This window comes from Lissotriton helveticus, chromosome 1_1, assembly GCF_964261635.1.
Source record: "Lissotriton helveticus chromosome 1_1, aLisHel1.1, whole genome shotgun sequence".
Lineage (NCBI taxonomy): Eukaryota > Metazoa > Chordata > Amphibia > Caudata > Salamandridae > Lissotriton > Lissotriton helveticus.
This window is the reverse complement of record NC_136057.1, coordinates 1,851,604,911-1,851,630,351: the sequence shown is the minus strand read 5'-3', so window position 1 is coordinate 1,851,630,351 and position 25,441 is coordinate 1,851,604,911. Positions and strand designations below refer to the sequence as shown.

The 25,441-nt window shown below is 48.2% G+C and overlaps 1 protein-coding gene across 4 annotated transcripts in view; it reads left to right on the top strand.

Annotated features, from left to right (window-relative positions):
• ALDH9A1 (aldehyde dehydrogenase 9 family member A1) overlaps positions 1-25,441 on the top strand; it is a 262,831-nt gene that overhangs the window by 206,662 nt on the left and 30,728 nt on the right. For all 4 annotated transcript variants that reach the window (XM_078641404.1, XM_078641401.1, XM_078641392.1 and 1 more), the window contains 2 exons: positions 2,256-2,397; positions 2,955-3,067. In XM_078641404.1, coding sequence (XP_078497530.1) covers positions 2,256-2,397; positions 2,955-3,067 — 255 coding nt within the window. The remainder of the gene's footprint in view (positions 1-2,255; positions 2,398-2,954; positions 3,068-25,441) is intronic.

Sequence of the window (25,441 nt, the reverse complement as noted above, 5' to 3'; positions counted from 1 at the left end):
TTAAAGATTCTGAGATTTTGACACAACTTTACAGGAAGCAGACTGCTGGGAACGCTTTGCTTCATGCCAAAAGCTTCCACCCCAAGAGTATGATTCACAACATTCCATACGGGGAGCTTTTGCGCATGAAGTGGAACTGTTCTTCAGAGGAAGATCATGATATAGCCAGGGTAGAAGCGTGTATACGTTTTAAGGCAAGGGGTTACTCTGATAACTCTTTAGACACTGCCATCAAGAAAGTTCAGGTAATTTCAAGGAAAGACCTTCTAGCAACTAAGACTAACAAGAGAACTGCTGTTTCTGGTACACCTGAACCTAAACGTATGATTACATGCTTCAATACACAGTCGGCTAAGATTGTACAAATGTTCTGTAAGAACGGCACATTCAGAAGACTGATAACATCTTAAAAAAACATATTTCCACAAGACCACTTATAACCTACAGGAGGTCAAAATCCATCAAAGATCTACTGGTCTCGAGTCACTTTGATGGCACTGTAAAAAAGAGAGAACCCATTAAGGGTTTCTTTCCTTGTATGAAATGCAAGGCATGTAAATACAGCTGTAAAAAACATCCTATGAGATAACTGGTAAGAAGGGGAAAATCATGAGCAGTATAAATTAATTACTTAATTGTAATTCAGAGTATACCATATACTGTCTGAAATGTCCCTGCAGAATGAAATTTATTGGAAGCACCATTAATGGCACTAAGAAACGGGTGCTAGAACACATGCGGGTGATAACAAAGAGAGACGAAAACTTACCCGGTAGCACGCCATTTCGAGGAATGTCACCATAGTAACCGAGATCTTTTGACATTTTACTGTTTAGACCAATTACCCAAAAGTGAAAGAGGGGGGAACCGGGTCAGGAAACTACGTGCCCTATAATCACGTTATAATATCGAATTAAGCACCAGGGTCTAAATAATGATGAAGAATTATGGTCCCATTTAGAATAACCATGAGGAACACTAAATTGTGTATGATGTTTTACATGTTATAATTTTTTCTCTGCTTTTTCGTTATGACTTTTCAACATATATAGATACATATGTATAATTCTGGAATACACTTTAATCTCCTTACAAGTCTGAAACTACTCTTTGATGCTTATATTTATTTATATTCTGTATATGCCTGTTTTTTGCTTGCTACGCGCCTCCTTTTTCTGCTTAACGCATTTATGTTGTATTGCGACATTAGAAGCAGTATGCCTCCTGATGCTATACACGTAATTTGAGCCCCTTCAGGGCATGATGATACTTGCACTTACACTCGTGTTCCCCTATTCTTATTTAAAAAGAAAATAATAGGAATGAAAAGGTCAAACAATATAAAAGACCGGTCACTATATTTATCATGGCAGCAGAATAGGGGATGACGCTCAGGGAGGTCGCTTGGTACATTGTTATCTTAACCTCATATTATTTATAAATTACATACTTTTTGTTATAATTATAACTTTAGGTTTGTATTCCCTAATGTGCTGTCTAACTGGTTATCAGGTGCATTGGACATGGTACTTACAATGAAATTGTGCTACATGTTAAGATGGCCGACCTAGTAACAATGTATTGAAATATTCATTAGCCTTCTTTCATGTTTACTGTGGTTTTTAACTTTCACGTGCACTTTTTTCACTTTATATTGGTGAAACTTTAGCTAAGCCATTGATATTGACAAAGCCAGAGCGACGAAAAGCGCTTGTCAACGCTTGGAGTTTTTTTTTTTTCATTTATGAAATAAAACATTTTTGTACGGACTTGCGGTGTGCTCCTATTTGTGTCGGCTGACACTATTTCAGTGGACTGTGCTGTAAAGTTTACGAGACTCACCGCCGTGTTATGGAAGCACCCGAGGTGTGTGGAGTGATGACGGTGAAGTGAAAGTTTGGATATATATATATGTATGTATGTGTGGTATGTTTGTATGTGTGTCTGTATGTATGTATATATGTGTGTATGTATATATATATGTGTGTGTATATATATGTGTGTGTGTGTGTGTGTATATATATATGTGTGTGTGTGTGTGTGTGTGTGTGTGTGTGTATGTGTGTGTGTGTGTATGTATATGTGTGTGTATATATATATATATATATGTGTGTGCGTGTATATATGTGTGTGTCTATTTATATATGCTAAAGGATGTTTCCCATTATATAGCAGCTCTGTAATGCCGGTCAGATGTTTTGTTTAATTCTCTTGTCTGTTCATTCATGGTTTACCCCAATCTAATGTGGTTTCAGGCAACTGCCGAGATGATATGACCTGTGTGAAGGAAGAGATCTTTGGTCCTGTAATGTCCATCCTGCCCTTTGATACTGAGGAAGAGGTCCTGGAGCGAGCAAACGACACAACATATGGTCTGGCAGGTGGAGTGTTCACAAGGTATGCAGAGGTCGCTTAATGAAGCACCTAAGTGGTTTCTGTGAAAGGGGAGGCAGCTGCAGTGTAGCTTAATAATTCTTCATGAGTCGTCTGATCACTAGCTACCAAGGCTTCCTGTCCTTACTAACCTCGCCCCTGGGATTATCAACTCCCTGCCTAAGACTTCTTGCAGCCTTGTGCTCCACAGGATGGAGATATCCAATGGATATGTGCACCAAAGGGAGCATTGCTTGATGGAGCTGTCTTTGGGAAGTGAATGGCAAGTAAACATATGTGCATGCTTTGCTTGGGAGAAGGTTGGTGGCATGTGGGTTTCGGAATTGAAACTGGTGAGAAGGCCAGTAGTCCTTTACGGATGGAGGTATCCTGGGGATGTTGGTGGTAAGTAGATTTGTAAACCAAGTATTTGTGAGTGGGTAAGGTCATGCATGTCAGAATGAAGGGGGTGGTGACTGGATGATAGCGCTCATGTGGAGGTGGCTGGTAAGCAGAAAGTGATTATCTGCAAAGATCTGGATACCCTTACAACATGAATCTTGTTTCCTGTTTGTACACAGAGACATCCAGCGAGCCCACAGAGTGGTGGCAGGACTGCAGGCGGGTATGTGCTTTATCAACAACTACAACATGGGGCCAGTGGAAGTGCCATTTGGAGGCTACAAGAAGTCTGGTACGTCGCTCTTAGCATTGGCAGGTTTCTTCTAGTTGAGAAGGGTGCATATGTTTGGTCTTGCAGATGGGACGCTAGGTTGCTATTGAACAATATGGGAACATAACATTGATGTGGTCACTGGTCTGGGCTTGATACTGTGCCTCAGGGAGTGTTTGACGAATATATAGGGGTGGCACACTGGCATCCAGCATGGCTAAGCAGTACAAAGTCCTTATGTGCTGGTAAATGCTGTGCACCTGGAATTTATAGCAGTGGTTTGACCCAGGAGTGGTATGATTCATTTGGTTTTTGATTGCTTCCCTTCTCCAGCATTTATGCGCAAAAAACTGATTCTAGAGAGTACTTTTAAGGACAGAATGTGTGTTTAATATATCTATATCTATCTCCTATAGTAAGCAGTGGAAAATACGTATTTGCATGCTGCACGACTGACAGTCCCTGCCCAGGTTTTCTGAAAATATACACCTGTGGAGAGAGGCAAAAACTCAAGTAATTGAATGGAGTTTTCCTCACATACTTTACCACTATATAGCAGTGGTAAACTGCTCCGATTTCTATGGTGAACTGGGAGTCTCCGTTTGAGATTGGGTGTGTTAGTGATTATGCATGTTTAAATGGGTATGTAAGTGATTATGGATTTGTAACTGGCAGTGTTATTGGGTGTGTGAGTGACTATGATTTTCTAATATAGGTATGCGAGTTGCTGTATGGGTGGGGTAACATGGTGTGTAAGTGTATTTGTAACTGATTGCCTGTGTGAGTGGGTTCAAATTACATATTATAAGCAAGCACCCACATCTAATTCCTAACACATTCATCACTGGCTTAATACAATACCTATATGTTCAGTATAGCAATTCCTCTTCCTCCTTTGCTGCTCACTATATTTTAGTTAGTGTTCTCATGTAACCTCTCGTCCATTTTGCCATCTACTGTACTGTCTAGAAGCTATACATTTTCTTTCAGGTTATATACGTTATGTTATGTTAATATCTATTTCTAGAGCGCACGTACACCCTTGGGTTTCATGGCGCTATCTGTATGAGACACTAGACACAGTTCTATGCGGAAGCCTGTTGGTAAAGCCACGTTTTTAGAGACTTTCGAAAAGCCAAGAGATCGTTGCTCTGTCTGATAGATGGCGGAAGAGAATTCCAGAAAGTAGAGGCCAGGTAGTAAAAGAGGCTGCCCCCCTACACTTGCATTTCTTTAAGTATAATTTCTATACTACCACCTCATTAACATACCTGTAAACTTTCCTGTTCAACTTTTGTTATATCTCTTAACATCGGTTCTCAGCTACCAGTCTCAACTATGGCAGTACTCCTCCACTCTCAGTAGCAAAGTACCTAAAATGGCTACCCTTCCCCATGTGCTCATACACCTATACTTTGCACATCAGACCTTTTCATCTTTTATTTTTGTTGCGCCACTCCTGAATGGTCACCATTTTTAACCCTTTCTGTGTTTCAAGGAAAGAAGCCCAATCTAAAGCCGCATTCATCGCTGCCCCTGTGTAACTTCGCGGTGGCCCCGTGGATCCACATGGAAGACCTTAAAAGCATTCAACAGGCTACTCATAATTTTAGTTGTATTTCATTTTGTAAAATATTGGCAGTTACAAGACACACACTTCCTACTGAGAATTTGTGTACATTAGCCTGCTTTTCTGTTTTACACTGCAATCTGTGTTCTTCCCCCACAGTCTTTTAGCTCTGTTTCCATAGTAACCACATTTCCAGTGGTCTCTGCCTACCAGTAGCTGAAACTTTCACAATACTTTCTTTAAAAGCATACTAGCTTCACACCAACTATAGCAGGTATGGTTGACTGTTACCAATCCCAAGCATATCCCAAACAACAACCTTTTTTTTTCCTCAGCCAATCACAGAGGTAGTTACTCTTTTTTGTTAGTCACATCCTAATTTTAGTTCCTTGCACATCTCCACTATCCAATCAAATGTAATATTTTTATTTTACTTGCTGTCCTCCATTTTAGCTGCCTTTCATCTTCAAAACTGCCTCATTGTGCTGCAGCCTTTTCATGTGTCCAACTCCTACTTGTTTACAAAATGACCAGAGTCTAGATTGTGAACCATAGTTTTGTGTTTTGGGCCAGAGAGTGCTAGAAGGGGTGCATTGACTTGGACCTAGGTTTATCTAATGTAGACATTCAACGGGTTGGCAGGAGAAGATTAAAGTGACATTAATTGCTGACTTTGGTTAAAAGGATTGCTGATTGCCAACATCCAGACGTCATGATTGTGCACTGTGGTGGCAGTGACGTAGGCACAATTACTGTGGCAGGACTTGAAATACTAATGAAGGATACCTTTGGCAAATGTTGGAGAATGTCAAGGCAGTATGTGGGAAAAGTGACATTAATTTACCAAAGTGGCAGTGGTCAACCCATTTGTGTCAACAGATACAGAAATCCAGGAAACATGTCAATAAAACTGTTTCTGCATTCCGCCGAGACCACATCATGTGCACAAAAACGTATGCTTCGATATGGACAGTCCATTTAATATATGGAGGCAACCGGGTGTTTCTCAACAACCCGAAAGACTGCATCCTGGTCTATGTTTAATTATCTACACATCATAAACACAAAGGTTCTTGTGGGACTGTGAGTGGCTGTTTGGGTCTGTGAGTGGGTGTGAGTGCTGTATAGCTCTGTCAGTGGCTTTATGGGTCTGTGACTGGCTGCATGAGTCAGTGCCTGTGTGAGTGCTTGTGTAGGTCTGTGACTGGGTAGATGAGTGGCTGCATGGGAATGTGAGAGGGTGCTTGTGTGGGGCTGTGAGTGTCTGAGTGGGTCTGAAAGTGTTAATCTGAAAGAGACACTTTAGTGATAGATTCCTTACCTTAGAATATTCCCCAGGTGTCAGTCTGGATCCGGAAAGTTTTCTGCTTAGCAGTACCTCTGCGCGCCAGTAGGTGGTGCCGTGCAGCTCTCGCCCTTTACTGGTGTCGTAAGCGCCGGGATTACGTCACGGAGACTACTTAGGCGCCACCCATGCGCGCTGACGTCAGTTCTTTCTTTTTCCAAACCGAAAGTACAGACCTGGATTGAGCACGTACTTCGGTTATTTTTTTGACCACTTTTTTTGAGACTTTTGTCTCCTTTTCTTGTCTCCTGATGCACGTAGGGATGCCCGGCTTTAAGTCTTGTGAGGCCTGTCGCCGTAATATGTCGGTGGCGGACCTCCATGATGTCTACCTCTACTGCCTGGAGACCGACCATGACTCCCGGGACTGTTGGTACTGCTGTGCCATGGCTCCTAAGGCCTTGCGGGAGCGGCGCCGGAAGTTGCTGGAGGTCCACACTCCTCTCACTGCTGCTTCGGGTCTAGGGGCTGTTCGCGGGACCGGAGCCGTCGCTCCTCGGGCTATAAGTCTTCACCTTCAGATTTCGGTAAGCGGCCCCATAAGAAGAAGTCGAAGAAGCGTGTTCGTTCTCCAATGTCTCCCCGGAGGGGGACGGGGGATCCGCCCCTGCGGCTCCTCCGAAGCCTGGGAGTTCCGTGGCCTACCCGCTAATCCCGGGTCTGTGGGCGACTCACGAACAGGTGCAAGAGTTTCTTGCTGCCATGGACCGTCTGTTTAGGCCTTGGACTCCCACCTGCGGTCCTCGCGGTCCCGTGTCCAGATCCTGTTGGCCCGGCGGCACCACCTCTGGCGCCAGCCCCGAACCCACTGGATCCAGCGTCTTCGGCTCCGGCTGCCCTTGGCTCCGGCCCAGCACTGCCCTTGGCTCCGGCCCCAGCACCGTCACAGGCGCCACACTGGGTGCTGTTTATCCTGCAGCGGTTCGCGGACCATTTTGTTCCGACCCGGCGTCGTTCCTGGCGCCGCTCCCTGCGCCACTTGCCCCCTCTCCGGCTCTGGCTCTGGCCCTGCCACTGCAGCCGGCTTCTTCTACTCCGGAGTCAGATGAGGATTGGGACAGCTCCGAGGACCCCCTTGCGCGGCATTGTGACTACGAACAGGATTGGGTGGATGACTTTCAAGATGCGGGTGAACTTGATGTGTCTTCTGACCCGGGGTTTGCCTCGCCTCCGCTTACTATGGAGGAGGGCGCTTCCAACACTGTGGTGCTGCGTCGACCGCGGAGTGTCTCCATCTCGACCTCCTTACGGTGGCCCTTAAGACCAACCTCCTTACAGAGGTGCTCAAGACGGCGTCTACATCGTCAGAGCCACCGCTCCCTTTCAATGAGGCCCTTACCAAAGTCCTCTTGGGTACTTAGTTGCAGCCGGCCTCGGGGGGCACAGGTGGATAAGAACGCCGCTAGGCGTCATCGCCCGGTGATCCGCCTTCTTGGCCACTCACCCTACGCCTGAGAGCCTGGTCATTCAGGCCTCGACATCGCAGAGTGCTTTTCCCTCGGCTCTGCTGGATAAGGACTCTAAGAGGCTGGACCAATATGGCAAGAGGTTCTTCTCCTCGACCAGTTTGGGGTTGTGGTCGGTTAATATCGCCTGCTTATTAGGCCTTTACTCCCACGCGGTGTGGGATTCGGTGGCGGAGGCTCTGCCTCGGTGCTCTGAGGAGGTCCAGGCTGTCCTTTCCCAAGTGATTGCGGAGGGCAAGAATGCGGCGAAGTTCGCCATCAGGTGTGGTTTGGACACCGCTGATTCGCTGGGCAGGGAAATTTCCACAACAGTGGCGTTGCGGCGCCACGCTTGGTTGCGTTCCACTGGGTTCTCACCCGATGTCCAGATCTCGCTCATGGACATGCCCTTCGATGGCTCCCGCCTCTTTTGTGATAAGGCTGACAATGTCCTGGAGCGCTTTAAAGACTCTTGTGCCATGGCCAAGTCTTTGGGTCTTTCCTCGAAAAAGCCTGCCACCCCGGGGTTTTGTTACTTTCGTAGCCAGGGAAGGGGTACCCTGTGCAGAACCAGCCTCAGCAAGTCCGCGGATGGGTTTCTGCAGGGGCGGGTACACTTCCACCCCCGCTGCTTCCGCCTCAAAACCTTCCTAATTCAAGCTTCAGGGGGCACCACACGCCTGTGGGAGGCAGGGTCTGTCACCACCTCCACCACTGGCACGAAATCACATCGGGCAAGTGGGTGCTGCAGATAATCTGCCACGGTTACTCGATCTCCTTGCTGTCCTCCCCTACTGCTATGCCACGTCAGTGCCACTGCATGTCGGGGGATCATTTGACCCTTCTCCGTCAGGAAGTCCCGGCCCTCCTGGCCAAGGGGGCCATTGAGTACGTTCCCAATCAGGAAGTAGGGAGTGGTTGTTATTCCCACTACTTTTTGGTCCCCAAGAAGGAAAAGGGGGGCTTGCGCTCCATCATGGATCTCCGGGACGTCAATCACTTCCTCCGGAAGGAGAAGTTCAAGATGCTGACTCTGTATCAGATCCTGACTGCCCTGGACCCTGGATGGTAGCGTTGGACTTGCAGAACGCTTATTTTCATAGTCCCGTCCTGCCGGCGTTACCTGCGGTTCATGGTGGGCCAGGAGCATTTTCAGGTTGCTGTGCTCCCATTCGGCCTTATCCGCGCCCCTCGGGTGTTCACGAAGGTGATGGCGGTGGTCGGTGGTCGCAGCTCATCTGCGCAGGTCCAGGGTGTCAGTCTTCCCCTACCTTGACGACTGGCTGTTGAAGGCGGGCTCGCCCCACCTCAGACGACGGCCGACCTCCTGCATTTGCTGCGGTTTTCCATCAATGTGCCGGAGTCGCACCTGAGTCCCATCTCAGAAGCTCCCCTTCATCGGAGCGGGGCTGGATTCAACGCGGTTTCAGGTTTATCCTCCCGAGCAGCGAGTCCAGGATATTCAGGCTATGTTTCCTCTCTTTCGGCCTCTATCCTGGGTTTCAGTCATGCTGACCCTCCGGCTTCTGGGCCTGATAGCCTCCTGCATCCTGCTAGTGACACCTGCCAGATCGCATATGCGGGCTCTGCAGTGAGACCTGAAGTTCCAGTGGGCACAGCAGCAGGGCAACCTGTCCGATCACGTCCAGATCTCAGAGGGCGCTGCACGGCAGTTGCAGTGGTGGCTCACGAACCGCGACTGGGTCAGTGGCAGATCCCTCTCCCTTCCCCAGCTGGAGCATAGAGTGGCGGCAAATGCGTCCCTCCTGGGATGGGGAGGCCACATGGGAGAGGCGGAGATCAGAGGCCTCTGGTCTCCGGCGGAGTCCCGGCTCCATATCAACCTTCTGGAGCTGCGGGAGATCCGGCTTGCACTGAAAGCATTCCTTCCCTCTGTCCGGGGCAGTGTAGTGCCGGTGTTCAGACAACACCACCGCCATGTACTATTGCAACAAACAGGGTGGGGTGGGGTCCTGGACCCTATGTCAGGAGGCTCTGCGCCTCTGGACATGGCTGGAACATCAAGGCATTACCTTGGTGGTTCAACACCTGGCAGGTTCTCTGAACGCCAGGGCAGATGAACTCAGCCGCCGGTGCATGATGGATCACAAATGGTGTCTGAACTCTGACGTGGTGAAAGGTCTGTTTCTGCAGTGGGGAGAGCCTTGGTTAGATCTATTCGCCACCGAAGAGAAAGGGCAATGTAATCAGTTCTGCGCATTGGAATTTCAAAGGCGGCACTCGCTCGGGGACATTTTTCGTCGCGAGTGGAACTGCGGTCTATTGTACGCCTTTCCGCCTATAACACTTCTGCCTAGAGTGCTGAAGATCAGGTGCGACCGGGCCCAAGTCATTCTTGTGGCTCCGGATTGGGCTAGAAGAGTATGTTATCCCGAGCTACTCAAGATGAACATCGATCCCCCGATCTGTCTGCCTCTTCGGGAGGATCTTCTGTCGCAGCAGCAGGGGACGGTCCTCCACCCGAATCTGTCCAGTCTCCACCTCCATGCGTGGAGATTGAGCGGCGACAGTTGACACCTTTTGATCTTCCTGCCGAAATCTATGATGTCATTTTGGCTGCCAGGTGTCCCTCCACTAAGACGGTGTACGCCTGCAGGTGGAACAAGTTTGTGGCATGGTGCACATCCAAGGCTGTGGATCCCCTTTCTGCCCCTCTTTCAGAAGTTCTTCGATTCCTTCTCTGGCCAAGAAGGAGCCTCCTGTGGGACTGCGTGCCCATTCTACCAGGGCTACTGCAGCCACTACTGCCTTGGGACGTGGCGTTCCCTTGCAGAATATTTGCCAGGCAGCTACGTGGGCCTCGCTGCACACATTTACCAAGCACTACTGCCTTGACAGTCAGGCCCGGAGAGACTGCTTCTTTGGCCGTTCTGTGCTCCGTGACTTTCTGGTGTAATCTCGTTCGCAGACCCACCATCATGGTGGTATTGCTGGGGTATCTATTCTAAGGTAAGGAATCTATCACTAACGTGTCTTTCAGATGCATAAGTTACTACTTGTGTAACAGTATATCTGTAAGAGACATTAGTTAGTGATGGATTCCTTACCGCCCCACCCATCCTCCCTGTCTGCGAACTGATTACTAGGGTTAAGGTCATCCCCTTTTAGGGCCCTAGTTCTCTGCACCAGTGGTCAGTATCTTGCATGGCTCTGCGTTTCAGCGGGAAGTTGTGTACAGAACTGACCTCGGCCACATGGGTGGCGCCTAAGTAGTCTCTGTGAAGTCATCTCGGTGCATACGATGGATGCGGAGCCGCACAACACCACCTGCTGACTTGCAGGGGTACTGCTAAGCAAAAACTTTCCGGATCCAGTCTGATGCCTGGGGATATTCTAAGGTAAGGAATCTATCACTAACTAATGTCTCTTACAGATGTATCGTTACACAAGTAGTAACTTGTGCACCACGACATTGCTGTTGGCGTGTGACTTCACAGGTCCACTGCGAGAGATCTGCAGAGGGTCCGCGTCCTTGGACATACAAATTTGTTTTTCTTTTAATAACTCCACACCTACTGAGCTTATTTACACCAAATCACAAAAGGTTTTTTTTTTCTGGATCAAGAGCTATATCGCTGCCAAATTTGGTGTAATTCCATCCAGCAGTTCAGGCTGTAGTCGTGTTCACAATCCCTATGGGATATTTCATTGGAGACCAACCTTCTCCCACCTCCCTTTTTCTCAGCCCCCTCTTGATGGATCACTCCACAACGTTTCATGCAGAACTAGGCAAACCGGGCCACTTTTTGGGGGGAAATTTCATGAAGATTTGTCAAATGGCACCCAAGTTATAAGCAAACCAAAAAACACTATTCCTATGGAAACTAGGTCCTAGCTATAGCGGCTGCCAGTAGGTAATATATATATACATACAACTAGTATTGAGCAGGATGTTTGTGACTTGTTTTTCTTCAAACAAGTCTGAGTCATAAGACCCATTGTCACACAACCTTTGCTCCACAGAGAGTCATAAGACCCATTGTGTCACAACCTTTGCTCCACAGTGTTCTAGCACACTGGCTCCACTGCAGATTGTGTTCTAGCACACTGGCTCCACTGCAGATTGTTTTCTTACACCATTGGGTTCAGAAGTTTGGGAACACTGCTCCGCGATTGACCTGATAACACACTGGTCTTTCTTTTCAGTTTCAGTAGTGCAATCTGTAAGAAACTGGGTTTTTGTTGCAATAGTTCCCGCCACTTTTTGCCTGATATTTGATGCAACTTTGACTGTGCAATGGGTTCCTGCTAACCAGTTCCCAAGTGCCAGTATTCATTCCCCAAAAAAAAGTAACCGGTCAATTGATCCCCAATTGGCCAGGCCTTTAACACCTTTAAGTCCATAGTACGTTTTACCCCTGGTAACCTGGGTATAGGTACCAAAGAGGGTCCCTAAGAGCTCCAGCACATCTTGTGCCATTCTAAGGTACCCAGCACCAGACTCATGCAGACTGCCACTGGGGCAGCGTGACCAGTTGCTCTAAAAAGTGAAAACAAGACATAGCCCACACCCTGTGTGCTATGTCCCCTAACACTGCATGTAATATTTGTAAGATTCTCTTACAGCAGGCATATAATGCACCCTGCCTTAGGGCTGTAAGAACATGAGGACATATCTGCATGATCAAATATGGTCCTATGCTGTCTAGTTCCATTACTGACCGTACAAGTGAGCAGGAAAGCCATCTTAAGGTATGTACTGTACACTGGTCAAAACGAGTTTTCTAGCGACATAATGGCTTCACTGAAACCTATGGTGTTTGGTATTCAACACCTCGTATTAAGAAACAAACACTGATTCCAGTGATGGATTTATTAATACCTGCACCCAGAAAGTACCTTTGAAGTTCCACCTAAACCCTACTATCCCTCTAGTGTGCTGGCTGACTTGTCCAGTGCCACAACAGACCAGTTTATCCACCCCTAGGAGGAGAGATCCATGCTCTCAGAGGTTCGAAACCATGCCTGCTCTGGCGGGAGGTGTTTACACGTCCTCCTTCAGGAAGGCTAGTAAACCTGCATCTCTAGGCAGGAGGCATCAAAGGCCTCTGCAGCCTTTGATATGTGGCGCAAGGTCTCCCCAAACAGGGGAAATGCCAACCTGCCCTGGGCCCATTTGGCACCAGAGCAGGCGGGAAAGTTAGCTATACAGGAAGCGTGCTGCACTACCAGGCTGGACACCACTAGGGTGGGCAGCCTGAAGTGAACACAAAGATAGGAACTCTGCCATGTTGTGTGTGGTGGAATTAGGAATTCTGAGACGGGGTGATGCCCACTCCCCAAAGGAAGTTTTCATCTAGGGGGTGTAGTGACCCCACAGGTAAGTAGCCCATTGGCTACTACCCCTCACTCCCCTTATTTGATTTTTGGGGGGAATCCCTTGATACCAGAAATTCAGATTTCAATGGACACAAGGAGGAGTGGAAGATGTCTGCGGGCCCGAGAACAGAGGAACAAAACTAACTTGGCGCAAACCCTGACAGCTTGCCTGCTGCACCCAACCCTTGTGGAGCAACTGACTCGTTCTGCCGATATGTAGACTCCGAGAAACCTGGAGGGCTGCCAGTGCTTTGCCAGTTGCCAAAGAAACTCCCTTAGAGTAGAGGAGCTACCCCCCTGCAGCCGCAGGCACCTAAGAAGCAAGGTCTGGTTTACCATCCTGCTGCCTACCGGGACTACCAACGCTGCAGCTGCCCTAGAAGGTCGCTGTTGTCCTACAGATCCATCCTCACTCCAAGTGTGGGGACGCCAGGACCGACTGGATCTGCGCAGTACCATAGCTGGTGGTACCAGACCCCTTGCAGCAGCCAAGGCTTGTTTTGTCAAGTCCGGACACTAACGCTGAGGTAAGCCGGTGTGCACGTCGAGGGACTTGTGAGACCCACATTGTGAGTGGCCCAGCTGTCCTGTTTGTCCCTCTTCAGTAGAAAGAAAGACTAAGAGTGAGCCTATGACTGCTGCTACTTGACACCTCAAAATGCCTCTGCCTCCGCACAGCCTGAATCCAAGTGAGGGGGACAGTGCCCACAGGCTATTAAGACCCACAAGAATTTAGCCCATCCTTTGGTCTGGCCTGATTGGACTACCAGTCACCGCCTGCAACCTGTTTCTGCAGGCTCCCTCCAACCTCGAGTGACTCCAGTACTGAACCTGATGTCAAGACATCTCTGCACCTGAGTCCCACATCCTAAGGAGAAGTTGAACAACTGTCTCTATATGCCCGAACATCTCGAGGGTCGAGCCCCCTGTGGGTTCCCCCTGTCTGACCTCCAAAATTCCAGATTGTTTCCTCTTCCTGACCTGATCGTTCCCCCATTGAAGTGGATGGTGCACCCAACTCCGCTTCTGAACCTGAACGCCTCGGAGCCTCCCAAGGTGACTTGTTGGTGTGGCTTTGGACCTTGCCCCATACTAGTCTTAAGTCCAGGAGAAGAGTCCGTAGGTCACTCACAAGTGCCTGAATGAAATACATGTTCTCTTCCAGGGGATCCTCCTCAATATTCATAAGCACTGAATATTCCCACATAATTGCGGGGATCCCAGAGCACATATATACATAACATTTTAATGTGTGTGCGTGTGTTTGTATGTATGTATATGTATGTATGTATGTATATATGTATATATATATATATATATATATATATATATATATATATATATATATATATATATATATATATATATATATATATTTTTTAATTTTTTTTTCCGTCGCATGTGAGAGATACGCAGGATTTCCTTCGCATTATGGACAGTGTCACATGGGATAAGGACATGTTGTTGATAACATTGGATGTTGTGAATTTATACACTTGCATTGACCATGAGAAAGGGATAAGTGCCACAAAGTGGTTCCTGGATAAGAAAAGTGAGAAGTTCCGGGCACATGGTGAAATGCTTGTGTGTATGATAAGGTTTTGTCTGTATAACAATTTCTTTCTATTTTCTGGCCAGCTATATAAACAAACTAGGGGAACATCTATGGGCTCGTGCTTCTCTCCCAGCTACGCGAATTTATTTGTAGGCTGGTGGGAGAAGCACGAGGCCTGGGGAGGAGACAATGAGATCTGGAATGAAAGAATTTTAATGTGGACAAGATACATCGACGACCTTTTTATTGTTTGGCGTGGAGATAGAACCTCGGCTGAGGAATTTGTATCTACGCTTAACAAGAATGATCTGAACCTCAGATTCACGAGTACAATCAGTGATAGGAGTGTATATTACTTAGACTTGGAAGTATTTGTGGAAGAGAATAATCTACAAACTAGATTATATAGAAAACCCACAGCGGGAAATGCCGTGCTACACGCGGCAAGTCACCACCCCAAAAGTCTAATTAGTAATGTACCCTATGGAGAATGTCTCCGTCTGAAAAGGAATTGCTCAGTGGAAACGGATTTTGAATTGTAACTCAGAGTTTACGGTGTATTGTCTGGTGTGCCCGTGTAACAAACGGTACATCGGCAGCACCATTAAACCCACTAAACTGAGAGTCCTGGAGCACATGAGGGCCATCGCGAATAAGGATAAAACCTATCCGGTGGCCCGTCATTTTGCCCAATAACATGAATGCAACAGGGACTTACTCAGGTATTACTGCCTAGACCAAATTGTAAAATCAGAACGCAGTGGGGATAGGGAAAAACTACTCCGCGTTACAGAGTCACGGTACATTATGGACCTCAAAACGATGACACCATGGGGTCTGAATAATGATGCAGAAATGTGGGTTCATTTATTAGACAACATTGGTAGTAAACATGAGTACATTTGATCTATGAGGGGAAGAGATCAGCTTATACTTGCAGGATCCCCAGGCTAAGCCTTGTAAATATGTAAATATCTGTATGATAGTAAGTTGGATCAAAGCCCATACAGGGCTTAAAGGGTAGAAGCAGGAAAATGTTGTGTAGATAATAAATGGAAAAAATTGCATTTGGGGACACACCCCGATATGAGACACAGACGAACCCTGCTTTCCAAAATCTAACAACTAAACTCTACAGGCATTGAGATAAATGATATAATGTTAATCAAATATTTAATTGAAGTGTGCAGAAAAAGTTATACATGTTTGTTGCTGTTAATATTTTTTTAAATTGCACTAGAGCACTTTAATATGAATTTTTTGCCATTTCTTACCATTGTAAATCGTTGTGAATAACATACTACAAGATGGCCGCCGTGGCATTAGAGGGAGCATCTATGTCAATGAAATGAATATCGGCGAGGGGTTTAAAATGGCGTTTGGAATTTTGCACAAACTGACACTGACGAAGCTTAACTGCAAAACGCGTCTGTCGGGGGTGAAAGGGGGTTTGGAGAATAAATAAACTTGAAATATCTGACACCGGAGTGCTGGCGGTTTTGTTCTGACGGTAATTGGTTGGACTGTGTGTTTGTGTGTATATATATATATATATATATATATATATATATATATATATATATATATATATATATATATGTATATGTATATGTATATATGTGTTCGAGGCATGTGGGCTGCTAAATTCATATGTTATGCATAGATCGCCGCCTAGTGTTGGGTCCGGATGATTGCACATTGTTGTCCTGGAAGAGTCTTCGAGGTATCACGAGATAGGTGGCTCCTCCCCTGGACTACAGTGCGCATGGGCATCGACTCCATCCCCAGATTGTTTTTTTCCGCCATTGGGTTCGGATGTGGTTTCGACGTCTCCGTGTCGGAACCGATAAACTTTCCTCTTAAGGCCAAAAGGCCTTCGTTACCTGCGTCGGTATTGTTTGCGTACGGTCTCGAGTGTCGTCCGCCTCTCTCGGCCGGAAATCTACGGAGTCAAGTAACTCCTCGGACATCGAGGCCCTCTCGTCGCAGCAAGACCCGACAAACTTAACATGGAGCGGAGCCCGTTCAAGTTCTGCCCCGTCTGTGGATCCAAATATCCACATATCGATGTGCATCCGGTCTGCAATAAATGCCTGTCGCCGGATCACAACGAAGAAAACTGCATGGCCTGCTCCAAGTTCAGGTCCAAGAAGACGCTCAAGCTTTGGCGCGCGGTGCGCCTTGAGGCCCAGCGAGCGACACCGGCACCCGACAACATATTCGACGACCCCGAGGAGGAAGGCGATAGCCATCATCTCCAGATTTCGCCACCGTCGACGGAGGTCCAGGCCGATCCGGAGGACTACATCGAAGGACAGGCCCCGGACCTTGAATACGTCGAGGAGGTAGGAGACGACGAAGACGTTTATGGGGCCGTGGAAGATAGCTCAGAGGAAGAGCTATGCCCGAGGTCTACGTTATTGAGGCTCAGGTCACGGGATCGCCACTCGGCCTTACCCACGACCCTGCACCGCTATCCCCGGCCCCGCCTTCTGGCCCGGCCTCGGACACTCAAGCGGAGCCGCCATTGCCCGTATCAAAACCGAAACCTTCGGATCCTACGGCGCACAAGATGGCCGACGTCCAGTCGAAACCGAAACCTACGGACTCGACAAAACCTAAAATGGCCGACGTCCTACAAAAACTATCAAAGCCTGCTCCTTCATCGACTCCGTCGCCCTCCGGCCCACAAAAGTCGAAGAAGGCTGTTGAGTCGACAGCACTGCAGAAGGTGCACAAGGAACCCTCCTCCAAGAAGGCCGTCCATCAGGCGTCGACCACGGTTGCTCCGGCACGGACACCTAAACCTCTTGAGACGCCTTCGGACGCTGCTACAGCGCCGTCCAGTAAACGCACGGCCGACCCAAAGTCGACTAAAAGCCACGACCCAAAGGCCGCCGGCTCAACGCATCGCCACAAGGATGCCGGATCTGCTGCATCGGCGCCAAAGCCTTAAACGGAGCCCCGACACATTGCAGCCGAAGATTCGTCGACGCAAATACCGTCGACGCCAAGCAACTCCGACGCCACCGAAGATCGGCCGTCGGTTACAAAACCCTCTTCCTCCTTCACGAAGCAGGTTACTGACTCCCTTAAACGTATAAGGGAAAAGACTTTGTTGTCCACGGCTTCCACGCCATCGGCTCCGAAATCGGTGGACGCACCTCAGAAGTCCTCAAGCAAGCTTATTTACACTCTGCCACCGAAGGTGGCCCCAAAGGCTTTTGCAACCCCGTCGGTGCCAAAACAGTCGGATCCGTCCACGCCAAAGAGCCTCTCAGATCCATATCACGCCTCAGAGGAGCAATCTGAGCATTGCATCGATGCCCACACAGGGAAATTGACCCTTTATAAGAGGAAAATCACTTCCCAACCACTGGAATAATATGTTATTCCACTAAAGAAGAAGAGGCCAGCACAGGACATTCCTTCACTTGTGGAGCCTATTCTGCCACCACCAAGAAGGAGTCCATCACCTTCCCCCAACCAATCAGGAGGGGATGATGATGACCAACAGGACCAATACAATTTCCCAGTTGGCAATGACCCTGATGTTCAGCAGGACTCATATGGCGACACTGGGGACCAAAGTGGACATCAGGTGGTACAAGATCCACAAGGCTTTGGAACACGTACATCTCCAACAGAGGATTCTGCTGCATTTAATGCTTTACTCGAACGGGCAGCAGCAAATCATGATGTGGACATGCATGCTGACCCGGTAGAGGAAGACTTTTTATTTGACACTTTCTCCGTCTCAGAGAGAACAGTTAAAATACTTCCTATGCTTAAAGGTGTCCTCAAACATGCCCCAGAGATCTTAAAGGAACCTACCAGGGCGAGGGTGGTGAACCCACGTATCGAGAAAAAATACAGGCCAGCACCTGGAGATCCTGCATATATTCGAGGACAGTTGCCTCTAGACTCGTTGGTGGTCGCCAATGCCCGCAAGAGGGCAAACACCTAAACGACGGGTGAAGCTCCTCCCCCAGACAAGGAGTCGAAAGTGCTTGAGGCATCGGGCAAAAGGGTGGCGGCGCAGGCTGCCAATGCATGGCGTATTGCAAACACACAGGCACTATTGGCACGCTACGATAGGGCGCATTACGACACCCTAGAACAGCTCCTTCAACACCTACCTGATGAGTTTAAGGAAGCAGCCGAAATGCTCATACAAGAGGGAAAGCTTATCTCCAACGCTGCAATAAAGTGTGCACTTGATGTGGCAGATACAGCGGCTAGGGGGATTAACACTAGCGTCATGTTGAGGCGACAAGCTTGGCTTCGCATATCTGGATTTAAGCCTGACATCCAAACTACAATCCTCAACCAGCCCGTAGATCCTGACACACTGTTTGGTCCAGATGTAGACACCACCCTTGAAAAAATTAAAAAGGACAACGAGACTGCTAAGTCCATGGGGGCGCTTCAGTCACAACAATTCAGGGGAAACACTTTTCGTTGCTCAGGAGCACGTGGTGTTACCAGAGGACAATTGGGTCAACAAACACAATACGCGAAAGGTGGTGCACAATCCTCGTACCCAAAGCAGGGTAGAGGGGGTTACAGAGGTAACAGTGCCAAGGGCAGAGGCAGAGGGAACAACAACTCCCGTTCCTCTGCCGCCAACAAACAGTGACTCTCTGTCACTGCCCCCCGACCATCCAACACCGGTCGGGGGGAGACTCCAGCAGTTCCTGCCAGTCTGGACGTCCATCACCACAGACAGGTGGGTGAGAACTTATCCAGTACGGTTACTGTTTGGAGTTAACCTCCACTCCTCCCAACATTCCCCCAAGACACCGTCCTATGTCGGCAGAGCACTTGCACTTATTGCAGCAGGAAGTACTGGTGATGCTGCAAAAAGGCGCAATCGAGCTTGTGCCAGTGGAAGAGGAAGGCACAGGGGTCTATTCCCTGTACTTCCTCATCCCAAAGAAGGACGGATCCCTCAGACCTATTCTGGATCTACGCCCCCTCAACATGTACATACTGTCAGAACACTTTCACATGCTGACTCTGCAACAAATCCTTCCCCTGCTCAATCAAGGGGACTTCCTAGCAACCTTGGACCTCAAGGATGCTTATTTCCACATCCCACTCCACCCATCCCACAGAAAATACCTCAGGTTTACCATTCTAAACAGGCACTATCAGTTCAAAGTCCTACCCTTCGGGGTGACTACTGCCCCCAGAGTGTTTACAAAGTGTCTGGCGACAGTGGCGGCTCACCTCAGGAGACAGAACATACATGTCTACCCGTACCTAGACGACTAGCTTGTTCAAGCAAAGTCGGAACAACAGTGCGCCGCGGACATGTCCCACACTATTCAACTCCTTCACAGCCTGGGGTTCTCGCTAAATTACCCGAAGTCGCACCTTCAACCAGCCCATGTGCGGCAGTATCTGGGCGCGACAATAAACACCCTGACTGCTATGGCTCAGCCCAACCCAGTCAGAATCGACAGCATTCAGTCGCTGTGCCAGAAGTTCAGACCGCAACACTCCCTGCCAGCGAGAGTGTTCATGCAGTTGATAGGCATGATGGCCTCCTGCATCTTCATAGTCCCGCACGCGAGGTTGCACATGCGCCCGCTCCAAGAATGCTTGGCAAATCAGTGGACACAGGCTCGGGGACAGCTAACAGACCTAGTGTTGGTGACCGGTCGGGCATACAACTCTCTGCATTGGTGGAATCCACACAACCTTTGCAAGGGCCGACCGTTCCAAGAGCCAGTGCCACAGATAATCCTAACAACGGACGCATCTCTCCAAGGGTGGGGCGCCCATGTGCTCCACTACACTGTGCAGGGACTGTGGTCCACCCAGCAGCAGACGTTGCACATCAACTACCTGGAATTGATGGCAATCTTCATGGCGCTGAAATCCTTCAAAGTACATTTGTGCAACAAAGTCGTGTTGATCCGGACGGACAACATGACCGCCATGTACTACATCCAAAAACAGGGAGGTACGCACTCTCCACAACTGTCTCATCTGGCTCAGAGCATGTGGAAGTGGGCCATTCAGAGGAACATCTTCCTCATGGCGGAACACCTCCCGGGCAAGGACAATCAGATGGCGGATCTGCTAAGCAGATACAGCCACCAAATGCACGAGTGGGAGATACATCCATCAGTACTCCACCCGTACTTCCAGCAGTGGGGTCATCCAGAGATAGACCTGTTTGCCACAAGGGAAAACGCAAAATGCCAAAGCTTTGCCGCCAGGTTCCCTCACCCGGAATCGCAAGGGAATGCGATATGGATGAACTGGTCAGGCAAATTTGCGTACGCTTTTCCCCCAGCGCCTCTCATTCCGCTGGTGGCAAGAAAGCTAAAGCAACACTCGATGACTCTCATCCTGGTTGCTCCAACATGGGCTCGCCAACCATGGTACACCACGTTTCTAGAACTTTCCGTGGTACCGCATCAAAGGCTGCATCTCACATCCCGGCTCTTGACGCAGAACCATGGCGACATTCAGCATCCAGATCCGCGACAGCTCAATCTGGCGACCTGGCTCCTGAAGTCTTAGAATTTGGCTACCTCAACCTGCCTCTGGAATGCATGGACATCATCCGGGAGGCACGTAAGCCCACTACCCGAGCTTGCTATGCAGCTAAATGGAAGCGGTTTGTCATGTACTGTACAGACAACAATATCAACCCGCTAGATGCATCCATTCCTAACATCATCTGCTATTTGTTACATCTTTACAAATGCAATCTAGCGTACGCTTCCATTCGGATACATTTATCCGCCATAGCGGCTTATCTCCAGAATAGGCAACACCTCTCTGTTTTCAGGGTGCCTGCCATTAAAGCCTTCCTGGAAGGACTGAAGCGAGTCATTCCTCCCAGAACGCCACCAGCTCCAGTATGGAACCTCAATGTGGTCCTCACTAGGCTGATGGGCCCACCTTTTGAGCCACTGCACTCCTGCGAAATCCAGTTTCTCACATGGAAAGTGGCTTTTCTCATTGCTATCACATCGCTCAGACGTGTAAGCGAGCTGCAGGCGCTCACAATCCAAGAGCCATTCATACAAATACATTCCAACAGGGTAGTGCTCCGCACTAACCCCAAATTCCTTCCTAAAGTGGTGTCACAGTTTCATATCAACCAAACTATTGACCTGCCTGCATTCTTCCAAAACCCACAAACGGTAGCAGAAAGAATGCTTCATACATTAGACGTTAGGAGGGCGCTCATGTACTACATTGACAGAACGCAACCCTTTAGAAAAACACAACAACTTTTTGTTGCCTTCTCAGCACAGCACAAAGGCAACCCCATTTCCAAAGCAGGAATAGCCAGATGGATTGTTAAGTGCATTCAAATCTGTTATCAAAAGGCTAAACGTACTTTAACAATACCCCCAAGGGCGCACTCCACACGCAAATTGGGGGCCTCCATGGCTTTCCTGGGGAACATTCCCTTAGAAGACATTTGTAGAGCAGCCACACACATTTACCAAACATTACTGTGTAGATGTGCATTCAAAACAGCAAGCAGCTGTAGGACAGGCTGTTCTCAAGACACTTTTTCAAGCTTCTGCAGCTGGCACGGGCAACCGCCGTTAATGGAGGGACTGCTATGTATTCTATGCATAAGATATGAATTTAGCAGCCCACATGCCTCGAACTGAATATGCTACTTACCAGTATGCATCTGTTCTTGGCGTGTAGGGCTGCTAACATTCATATCGCCCGCCCTCCTCCCCGGTGCCCGTAGCGGCTGCAGATACTCTCTCTATATTCATCATTAGCATGGACATCCTTTACACTGTCTCACTCCATCTATGCCACAATGGCTAAAAACAATCTGGGGATGGAGTCGATGCCCATGCGCACTGTAGTCCAGGGGAGGAGCCACCCATCTCGTGATACCTCGAAGACTCTTCCAGGACAACAATGTGCAATCATCCGGACCCAACACTAGGCGGCGATCTATGCATAAGATATGAATGTTAGCAGCCCTACACGCCAAGAACAGATGCATACTGGTAAGTAGCATATTCAATATGTGTATATATATATATATATATATATATATATGTATGTATGTGTTAAGGGCTAAAAATGGCCTTTGTACATTGAATTTTCCTTTAATGAACTACTTACCGGATTCTAGTATTTCTGTAACTCAGAGAGACAATAGAGTTCAAAAGTGCAGCCTTTTTTGTAGAGAAAAATACAAGGGAATACAATGGCAGTATTATCCAATAGGCTGCATTAAAGCATAACCAGTGAATACTGGCACCATGCCTTAAAGATCCCCGGGACCTCCTGTATCCATCATGCCCCAAAGGTGACAGTTCGGTCAGTTCATTTTTTCCGTCTCCTTCAGTGAGGATCCTAGAGCACTGAGCTCTCTGTTTTTGCCTTTTTGTCAGAAATTGCTTTACAAAGCTATTTTTTCTGTGCTTCACTCAATGTCTTTTTCCACCCAGCGTGAGTAACTATTGTTTTCAGCTTACTCTTCCATATGCCTGCATCTGGCAGCAATTGCAGCCTATTTACAAAATAGACAACATCTATCTCTCTTCAGAGTACCTGCAATAAAAGCATTTATGGAAGGATTAAAATGAATAATCCCACCTAGGTTACCAACTGCTCCAGTGTGGAACCTAAACGTGGTCCTTACAAGACTTATGGGACCCCCTTTCGAACCTTTACACAAGTGTGAATTGCCATTCCTAACATGGAAGACTGCTTTCCTTGTTGTCATCACCTCTCTCAGAAGAGTTAGTGAAATACAAGCATTCACAATACAAGAACCATTTTTTCAAATACATCCTAACAAACTGGTTCTCAGGCCTAATCCAAAATTCCTGCCAAAGGTTATCACTCCTTTTCACCTTAACCAATCAGTAGAGCTACCTGTGTTTTTCCAAAACCCAGACTCTGTTGCAGAAAGGGCTTTACACACCTTAGATGTTAGAAGAGTCCTGTTATACTACACAGATAGGACGAAGTTCTTCAGAAAGACAAAACAAATATTTGTATCTTTCTCTCTCCCACACAAAGGCAACCCCATCTCTAAGGGGGGAATTGCCAGGTGGATTGTAAAGTGTATACAAATATGCTATCAAAAAGCTAAACGTACACTAACAGTTCCTCCTAGAGCACACTCCACTTGCAAACTAGGAGCCTCTATGGCTTTCTTAGGAAATATACCACTAGAGGACATATGCAAGGCAGCAACATGGTCTACAATACACACCTTCACTAAACACTATTGTGTTGATGTGCAGGCAAAGTAGCAAGCTGCAGTAGGCCAACCTGTCCTTGGAACACTATGTTCGAGGCATGTGGGCTGCTGAATTTATATCTGTGCATAGATCGCCGCCTAGTGTTGGGTCCGGATGATTGCACATTGTTGTCCTGGAAGAGTCTTCGAAGTATCACGAGATAGGTGGCTCCTCCCCTGGACTACAGTGCGCATGGGCATCCTCTCCGTCCTCAGATTGTTTTTTTTCCGCCATTGGGTTCAAATGTACTTTCTTGACTCACGTTCGGAATATATATAAACTTTTTCACCAGGCCAAAAGGCTTTCGGGGCGTCGGTATTGTCTTTCGTTCGGTGCCTCGTACTTGTTCCAGTTCTTCGAGCCGAACGTCAAAGGCCGCTTGCCTTTCGACACCAGAGGCCCCATCCGCGATCGACGATGGAACGGAGTCCGTTCAAACGATGTCCCGTTTGCAACTCCAAATACCCTCACATCGATGTGCACCCGGTGTGCAATAAATGTCTATCACCGGACCACGACGAGGCCAGCTGCATGGCCTGTACTCGATTCAGGTCGAAGAAGACTCTTCGACTTCGTCGTGCCGCGAGACAGTCGGCACGAGAGTCAGCGCCCGACCCAGAGGACATCTTCGAGGCTGACGACGAAGAGGGTGTGGAAGAAGAGGATCCTGCTCAACAGTCGGATCCCGCGTCGGAGCAGAATGATGACGAAGAGGAAATCTACGTCCATGATGAAGACATCGTCGAGGTAGGAGACGACGCACAAGCCATCGGAGCCGTCGGAGACGACTCAAGCGATGAGCAAGGCCCAACCGCAGTAGCGGGCCCCATAAAGACTCTGTACCTCCCACGGCTCAGGTCGAGGCATCGCCGGAAGGCCTTAGCCAAGATCTTCATCCACGTTCTATAGCCCCGCTTCCAGGCCCGGTTAAGAACATTTCGAAAGAGCCATCGGACGACCAACCACATTCAGTGGAGAAATCGAAACCTAAAGACACTAAATCGAAACCGAAACTGGTGAAAACAGTCATCGGCTCGACGACTTCGGACCCGATCAAGTAAAAAAATGTCATCGACCCCTCGGGGTCGCAAGGTGGTGTCGACCCGAAGATCGGAGCGAGTACGCCCGTCTCTAAAGTCAAGCACGTCACGCTCACGTCGTCGACGTTCGGGTCCAAAGATGGCGATGCTACTAAAGGACTCAAGACTCAAAAGACCCTCGATCCGAAGCTTCGGAAGCCACTAATGGTCAAGGCCTTCGAGTCAAAATCCAAAATCGACCCGAAAAAACATGTTGAGTCGAAGCAAAGGAGCGTGCCTGCTGCGCACCAACAGCTCGAGTCGCCGCATGGCCATGAACAACATGCTGAACAGTCGAAGTCGGTCGGATCGAAAACAACGCCTCCCTCAAAGCAGGTCAGCCCGTCTTCAATGCTTACGGCGCCGATCAAGTACGGACTGCCCCCAACCGCAAGACCTAAGGCGGTCCAGCTCCAAAAGGGCACCGACACAACCAAATCATTGTCGGTAGCCTCAAACACTTGACCCATGGAAGAGGACGTTCTGTTCCAGGCGCCATCCTATGATAATCAGTCGAAACTATTCATCGACTCCGATTCGGGAAGACTCACGATTTATAAAAGGAAATTCATTCCAGAAAATCCTATGGAGTCGTACAAAATACCACTCAAAAAGAAGATGGACTCTGCCACCTCACCTGCTCTTTTTGAACCTATACAGTCCTATGGACAGGAATGTACCTATTCTCCTACACATGCCACTGAGGATGTACAGGAAGGGTACAATGAAGAACAGTTTAATTATCCTATTGACACGGATCAAGAGGAGTCCCAACCATGGGTTGACCCTGATGAGCCACACACCACG